Source organism: Cervus elaphus, chromosome 32 (assembly GCF_910594005.1).
Source record: "Cervus elaphus chromosome 32, mCerEla1.1, whole genome shotgun sequence".
Lineage (NCBI taxonomy): Eukaryota > Metazoa > Chordata > Mammalia > Artiodactyla > Cervidae > Cervus > Cervus elaphus.
Window position 1 is genome coordinate 27,693,061 of NC_057846.1, and position 8,615 is coordinate 27,701,675.

Genomic DNA, 8,615 nt, shown 5'->3' on the forward strand with positions numbered 1-8,615 from the left:
CTCTGTCTCTGAGATTTTATTCCGATTGATGCACAGAGGCTGAGTTTTCAGCATCAATATTTAGATTGTTTCCAAGTTTACTGCTATAAACCTTCTTACAGTCATATCTTTACACTGACAGGTAGTACTCTTTGGATGTAAACACACACCTGTAAAGTAATACTGTATCTCACCAGAGAAAATTTAAATAATCTTCCATTAATAATTTTATTCTCTAGGTTCTCTGAGAACAGTGAATTACTATGGTTTTATTTCAGCAACTCTGAGTCTGTTTTGGACTAAAGAAAGCTGAGACAGTTAACTCTGTCAGAATGTGTGGTTAACTGGCATCCACTATACTTTGACAGCCCTTAAAACTATACGCAAACAGACCTTGAAATGCAAGAGACACACTAGTTATGGTTGAGATCCCTTTCACAGAAGAATCACTTATCTCCTTACTTATATTTTGTGTAAACCTGGATTCTGTAACTAAGACTAGGTTCAAATGAACAGCTACCATACATCCAGCATCTCCCCAGGAACTGGAAACAGCGTGGTCCCTTTTGTTTTTTCAGTCATCAACTGACTGAAAAAGATCAAGACTCTGATTTCATCATTTCCCCTTGTTTAACTCAAGGAATGGTTTTTAGGTGAGCCTTTTTCGTAAAAGGTTTAGATGCTTAGATAAAGACAATTCCCTTAGACAATTTCCCTCTCCCATCTAAATCTCCAGGAAATACTGAAACTGACTTTTAAGAAGCAAATCTACAACAGTGCTGGAAAGTAAAGGGTTCCATACATAAACTGACAACAAACTCTGAGGAATCTTAGAAAGATAAAAGAAAAAGAAAGATGAGATTAAAGGAAAAGATAAGTGTTTAAGAAAATCAAATATAGGAACTAATGACAACCCCCAAACATAAGACCAATGCAAAGCTGAAGCCCTTGAACCAGGTCAAGGCAAACGTGGGTGTGGAAGGTGGGGAGGAGCCCCTCTCTGAGTAGACAGTGAGAAGAAGCCTGGAGCAGCAGGAAGTCAGAGCTCTCTCCCGGTGGTGTTCCAACCTGCTGCAGTCCTGTCGGCCCCAGAATTCCAAGGGGAGGGAGCCTCTAAGGGTGACAGCACCTCAGGAAGCTCCTGACTCCCAGGTCGCCTCCATCCTCTAAAGACAACTACCAGCTTGCCCCACTAGAAAGCAAGTCATTCTTTACCCACCAACAGAGGCTGGCCAGGATACACAGAGCTAAAGACCTACAAAGAAGACTACCAGGAATCTTAAATATAGAGAAGGCTGGAACAAAACAAAAGCATTAGAGGCATGCACCAAACTCAACAAGCCCCAAACACAAAAACTCAAAGAAACAGAATTAGAGAAGCAAACAGAAGACTATAAATTTGTTACAACATCCTCAGGGGAACAAAAGAAAACAGTATTTGAGTTACCAGTCCAAGCCTGTACCATTCTGCTCAGGACAGGACAATAAATCCAGAGACAGTTGTTAGGGCTAGGAATAGAGACTATTTGGAAAGCCAGCGAATCAAGAAGATTGTAGACTCCTGTACTAAAAGTACCATCTTGCCTGAGGAAGAGTTCAGGCATCTTTTACATTAAAAAGGGAGGGAGTAAGGTCAAGTATTTCCTGTTTCTGGTCAGCCTCCAGAGGAGGTGTTAATTTTCTCCTTCCCAAGGCTTTCACAGGTGGGCCTCATCAGGTATTTTACCTTAATGCTGATTCTTGGGAGGCAGGGTTCCTAGGGACGGACCATTATCTGTAGTTGAAGTTTATAGGCAATAACCCTTTAGTAACTAACTTGTAATAGAATACAAAAGCTCTTCCCTATTACATTGCATTCACACACACACAGGCTGATATGAAAGTGAATAATTAAGAAACTTGAAATTTAAAATAAATAGTTGAATAGATGGTTCATTGCTCTGTTTGGAAGACGCTTCATACTGTACCCTACTCTTGGAGAATGCTGATGCATGTTAGCATATTAAAGGCTTTTAGAAATTCTAGAGTACTCAATTTTGTTTTCTGTATCTATTTGACATAGACCACTTATTTCATAGCTGTTTTTCAAACACTGCTCTGTAGAAGACATTGGATAATGACAGAGATGTGCAAAGAGCTATAGGAACACAAGAGAAAGAACTTAACCTAAACAAGGATGGGGGTAACGGGGTCTTTGGGGGAAAAATAGTATCTGAGCTACATTTAAAGTCAAGTAAGAGTTAACCCCAGGAAACAGAACCAGGGAAATGAAGTATACATTCCAGAGGAGGAAGCACAATTAGAAAAGCTTCAATAGGAAATAATACTGGGTCTCTAAAAGTCTCTGTATCTTTTGCCATTAAAGAAAGTTTACATTGTGTCTGCTGATAACCTTTCCACCAGTCACATCACAATCTTCTGTGACAACCAAGCATTAAGCTAAAGACATTAGCAAGAGTTAGGAAGCCACTGAAAAGAATAACATCATCAAATTCAAATTTTAAAGATTACTCTGGCACCCATGTGGAAGAGAAAAGGGAATAAGACTGGAGGCAGAGAGAATAGTATGAAGCAATGGTAACACAGATGACTAAGTGAAAACAGGATGACCAGGTTTCTGGCTTAGGTGAGCAGGCAGGAGAGACAGCTTGGAAGAAATTCGGAAGTAGGAGGGGAAGAGTAGATGTAGTCAGATATAACTAGCAATGGAGAAATGATTACCTGTGTGGTAACTTTTTTTTTTAAAGCAGGTATGGATTGATACTACTATGTGGAAAATTAACTAGAGAGAGCACTTGACTGTTACTATCTATTTAGGAAAAGTATTCTTAAATTGTAACATGCTTTACTGTGTCATATGCTCTATAATTGTAACTTTTAATCACTGGTTATAGACTATATGACTTAACGTACCAAATTAAAATTCCCTTAATTATGGGACTGTTTGATATACATAATTTTTAAGTTCACTGTTAGGCGTTCGAATTTATAGTCGAAAATATTGACATTTTGTAGGTTTATGTAGCTTCAATAGGCTGTCATAGCAGATTCTTGTACGATTTTTTATTGCAGCAAGTTAAGGCGATTTTCTTTCACAAGGAAGTTTTATCCTTACATATCTTTAAGAGTTAGATAATGTACATGAATGAAGGCAGTTGTAACAGGGAGTGACTGCAAACTGGTAAAACGGAGAAGAGCAGCCCAGTACAAGACAGCCGCTCTTAAGCTCAAAGCAAATATTGCTATGTGGAAAATGTTGCCAGATCTTTCTATTTTGAAAGAAAAGTTGGAGGGGACAAAGTCTGTATGAGAAATCTTTGTATTTGCTGCTCAACTTTGCTGTGAACCTAAAACTACTCTAAATAATAAAATCTATTTTTTAAAAGTTGGAAATTTGGATATTTTAATGAAAAAAATCTCACACTATGTTGACAACAGATCCATTAAAAAAAATACAGCACTGAATTGGTTAAAACATATACACATATTCTCTTATTGCAAACTTTTTGTGTTATAAAGTTTGTATGTGAGTCCTTTTGAGCTGACTGTAAAAGCTACAAAAAGAAAGGTTTGGAATTAGGCTTACTCAGAAACCCATGAGTTTACAGGAGACAGCCTTATACCTGAGAGCAGGGGTTAAACTAAACAGCTATAGAGTACAAAACTATACAGTAGCAGACTCTACAAAGAAGCTACAGACTTTTTAAAGATTTGGGTAATGAGAAAGAATACCAAAGGACTGGTAGCAAAAGAAAATTTCAAAATGATGTTTATAGACTATGGAGATAGTCTATTGTATTTAAGATACAATTATATCTTTAATTGTATCTTAAAAATCTTACCATTATATTTAAGATACAAATATAAAACAGCTGGCATTTATAGACACATTTTAGTGTGAGTTGGATAATACTCTAGTCTGTCTACGTGTATTGTCTGAAACCTTTCGAAATTAAATTTTACATTTCATTTGTGAAGAAAAACTCTCTGGAATGGACTTGCTTTCTGAATGGAAAGTCAGAAGTAGCCCTGCCAGAGACAAGTGAACTGGAGATTTGAGAGCGATTCATTAAAATAAGCTGGCTAGATCCACGTAGGCTATGAGGCAAAGGTTGCAGGCACACTGATTCCATGCAGTGGAGAGAAGGAATACAATCTGTTACCTGCTTACTGTGTGTCAGAAACTCTAATAATAATGTTTATATATGTTACTTAAATATCAACAATTCTGCAGGATAAAAATCCCAATTCCTGATTTTACAGATAGGAACTAAAGCTTAGAGTTCACCTAAGTCATGCTGCTTTTCCTGAGGTCATTAATTTTTGCTTGTTTGCATTTATGTTCCTCAAATTCATTTTGTCTAGCACCTCATATCAGAGTGAAAAAGAAGAAAGCAATTCCGATAAATATAATAACTCCCAAATTAGATTTTCTTTTTGAATATAAAATAAAAATATCACCAGAATTATCACGTAACAGATTATTAAAATGGAGAAGTCCTTTATTTGAGAGAGCTGATCTCCCTAAGTAAAAGGTAACAAAGACACTATTTGTATAACTTTGAATCTTTGCAGTTAATTACAGACAATACCATTCACAGCACAGCTTCAGGCTATTGTTTCAGAGCTAAGGAAGTAAAATAATAAAGAGGCTAAGTAACTAGATATTGTGAGAGAGGAAAAACCCAGATAGTAGGATGGTAACTGTTGATTTACCATCAGATTCTGGTATTTTCTGACTGTCAGATGCAGTGCAGGGAGATACTTAACAGCTTCAATTCTAAAGAATCTTTACATACTGGGATTAGTGGGTATCAACTGGGACAGTTTGAACTCCAAGTAATTGAAAAATCAGTTCAAACGTGTGCTTTATTTGTATAAGTAATACAAATGTACATGTATAACCTTATACAGACAGAAGTCTAGAGGCAGGAAGGTTCCAGGTCTGGTTAATTCAGTATCACAATATCATCACAGACTTTCCATCTTTCTACTCTACCACATCCAGTAGTCAGCCTACCTTCCTTCATGATCTAAGCAGTTCCAGGCATTCCATGTAACACAACAATATCCAAAAACAGAAAGAGGCATTCATTTCCTTTTAGATATCTCTATTACTAAGAAAATGTTTCGAGTAGCTCCCCAAAAGACTTCTTCTCCAACTCCACTGACCAAGATTAGGTCAAGTTTCTGACAATAACTAGTGGTGGGAATAAGACCATCATCACTGGAGTAAACAATCACTATTTACCCATAGAGATTGAAGGGGCTTGGCCTCCATTAAAGAAGTGGCCCTGCAGACCAGGAACCCAAAAAGGCAATGTTCTTCCAAGAAATCAGAAGAATGGAGTTAGATGGGAAATCAATAGTGTGGCTTAAAGTAAGCTTCTTTAGGAAGTACAAGAAACAACAGAATTAGTTCTACTCTTGCCCCATAAAGTCAGGAAATTTAGTGGCAAGCTGAATATTGTGATGACTGTTACTTAGAAAGTGGCATATATTACTTGAGCCTGGTAATCTACATAACTTCCAGTTTCCATTTTCAGAGCAGACAGAAACATGCTACTATATAACAATTTTTTGGTCATCATTATGACAGTGTTCCCTTTGCCCTGCCTCACCAATAAGACTTAAGAGAATTTCTTAAGGTAACTAAAAAGAAGTTTAAATTAGGGAAAGGAAATTAAAGAGACTCTTTCCTGATATGGCATTTTTTTGAATTATAAGTAGTTAAAAGAAAACCGAAGTTGGAAGGTAGATGAGAGAATGGGGTGGGGAAAGGTTACTGAGGAGAAGGAAAAAAGTGAGACACTGATAGCAGAGAAAGAGCTACTGACCCTGTAAAAGGAAAAGGGACAGAGTATGAAACACGAGGCAGGTGGGCGGAGTGCAACAATACGTTAATATTCATCATTGAATATTTTGTAGTTGAATTGAATCATTTGTAGTATTCATTAAAATACCATTTGAAACAGTCTTTCAAATTTTACAGAGTGCATTTTCAGAATAACCAATTGCAGTGTCTTTTTGTACAAAAATCTTTAAGTTGTAGTATTGAATTTGGTTACTCAAGCAACATACTGTCAGATACTGCACAAATGTTTCATTTTTACCTGCTAGTTTTAAAATGTATGTTATAAGTTAAAAGGGCAAACTTAACAAGAATAGGTGCAATTTTTTTCCGGGACCATACCATTCTTTAAAAACTGCCAAGTACATGACCTACTTGATTGTCACCAGAATTATCCAAGTATAGTTTATAAATGTGAAATATTTCAACAAAAACTTAAAATTTTTTTATAAAATTAAAAGAATCAAAGCAATTAAAGGTAGCTGTTCATAAAATATCACAAAATACTGTAGATAATGTCACAAGTCTAATTATATGTCCATAATTTCTGGCTCAAAAAAATTTACAAATAAAATAGATCCTTTCTGCTTTTGATTCAGGGTATTTACTGATCCTCTTAAGCCAATTACAGAATTTCTTAGATTAGCACTTCCTGCCTTCAACTCTAACTTTGTTTGGGAGACACACACAGAAAAATACACAATACATTTCACATCAATCACTTCCCTTATTTACCACCCTCAGCAGCAAAGGACTTTGGAATATTTGAAAATTCAACTCCAACTTCAAAGAACAAAATTTGCCAGATGTGAGAATATCTAACAGAATATCCCAAAGGCTTAAAAGCAATTAATTCCAAAGGTATGGTTCTAGAAAGTATTTTGGCGATTGTAAACAAACAGCCTTCCAAGGTGAGAACTTTTGTTATGTTTATTAAAAAGGAGTATCCTTATTTTATAAACATATTTTGTAAGAGTAGCTCTTACAGGTTAGTAGAGAAAACCAGAGTCAAATTGAATTTTAAGAACTCTATGAACTTAATTTTCCAAAAAGAAAGCTACCATTAAATCAAACACCATGCTATTCTTTCCTGTTTAATACCACAAATTCTCACCTTTCTAAAGTTCTGAACAGCAGAACAATTGAGAAAAAGAACTAAGGAACACCTGAAATTCAATCAGCAACAGGCCTCACTATAGCCAAACCGATTTTGCAATGATTTTTTTTCTTTTAACAATAAACCTAATTTAAAACGATTTCATTCTATAACTTGTTTAGAAAAAATTAGCATAACACATAAAATGGCTCCTAGAATTAATCAATTTTAATATCTCAATATATATTTCAAATATATGAATAGTCTATTACGATGTTGATCTTCCCATTAAAATACAAGCTGACACTCACGTAAATATAGTTGCATAACTGGCGTGCTGCGATTCATGGGGTCGCAAAGAGTCGGACACGACTGAGCGACTGAACTGAACTGAATTCATATAAAGAGGCTGTTCTAATTTTTTAAAACCACTAGAGGTCACAGATACGTGCAATAAAAACAGCTGAAATAATCTTAATTGCAAAATATTTCTAACCTGACCACGCTGAAAATGAACAAAACGAAACAAAAACAACGCCAGGAGAACAATCAAAATGACTTGAAGGTAATTCCTGAGTGTAGAAACAAGAATCACAAAGTGAGAAATGAACGGACTGATAGTTACCAGCTGCGGGGAGGTGGGTTAGAATGAACAGGGTAAATCTATTAGCGACTTAAGAGGATTGAGTACGTTACTTCCACAAGAGAACTCACTTATGAAAACTGTTTTCCCCTTCCTTTAGGGTTCAAAGTTTTTTTTCCAAAAATGGCCCACTATTTGTGAAACGTGGCAATTACTCTTCACAGTTCTTTTTAGCCAAGTATAGAATTTTAACAATTCGGCCAACGGGGCAAACAGGTGGGTAAAAGGAAAGGTTGGTGAGGAAGCCGGGCAGCAAGGCATACTGCAGACAAGACAGGAGACGGATTGCAGTCGTCAGCGGTGTGTCAAGGGAGATGAGGGAAGTCGGAATTAGGGGAGCTGAGTAGTGGTGGGGCGGGAGGGTGGGAAGGGGGTCCCGGAAGAAATCCTCAACGTGGGTCAGGGATGGGAGAGCAAGTGTGAGACCCAAGACCAAGGGAGATACGTCCAAAAAAAGGGCGGCAGCTGGCGGGAGTCGGCCTGAGGAGCTGCGAGTGTGGTTAGCACCAGCCCGCCCTCCCGCCCTACTTTCTTCCTCCGGTCGGAGAGGCAGCGACTAGTCACCTGGAGTGTGAGTTCCGGAGGGACTCGATCAGGCGCTGCTTCTGCTGCTGGAGGCTGGTGAGACCACCGGGGGACCCAGCTGCGGAGGAGGAGGCGCTCTTGGTCAGGGGAAAGAGCCAGCTCATCCTCCACGGGTCCCCGGGCCGAGGCCCCGGAAGGCTCTGGCCTGCTTCTCCCAGCGGCTCAGCCCGGCCGCTCTCCAGCGACAGAAGAGGAGCGGGCAGGGACGGCCCGGCCCAAGTGCTGGACAGCCACGTCTTCTCTAAGCCGGCCTGGCGTGGGGTCCTTGGGGCCGGGGGAGCATGGTCTTGTCAGCGCAGCAGCTGAAAAGAAGAGAACTCGCCGCTATAGACCGGCGGTCCTAACCTTCGCGGCCCTGACGCGCCAACCAGCCAGTCAGACAGCCGGACCACTTTAACTCTCCACCGCCTCAGCCTCCGTCACCTGCGTGCCCCGCCCCCTCTGCGGATGGCGTCATCATC

At 38.7% G+C, this 8,615-nt stretch overlaps 1 protein-coding gene across 1 annotated transcript in view; it reads right to left on the bottom strand.

Annotated features, from left to right (window-relative positions):
- Positions 1-8,573, bottom strand: part of VPS37A (VPS37A subunit of ESCRT-I) — a 33,207-nt gene extending 24,634 nt beyond the window's left edge. Inside the window, exon 1 of the mRNA XM_043893746.1 lies at positions 8,134-8,573. Coding sequence (XP_043749681.1) covers positions 8,134-8,258 — 125 coding nt within the window. The 5' untranslated portion in view covers positions 8,259-8,573. The remainder of the gene's footprint in view (positions 1-8,133) is intronic.
- Positions 8,574-8,615: the final 42 nt, after the last annotated feature.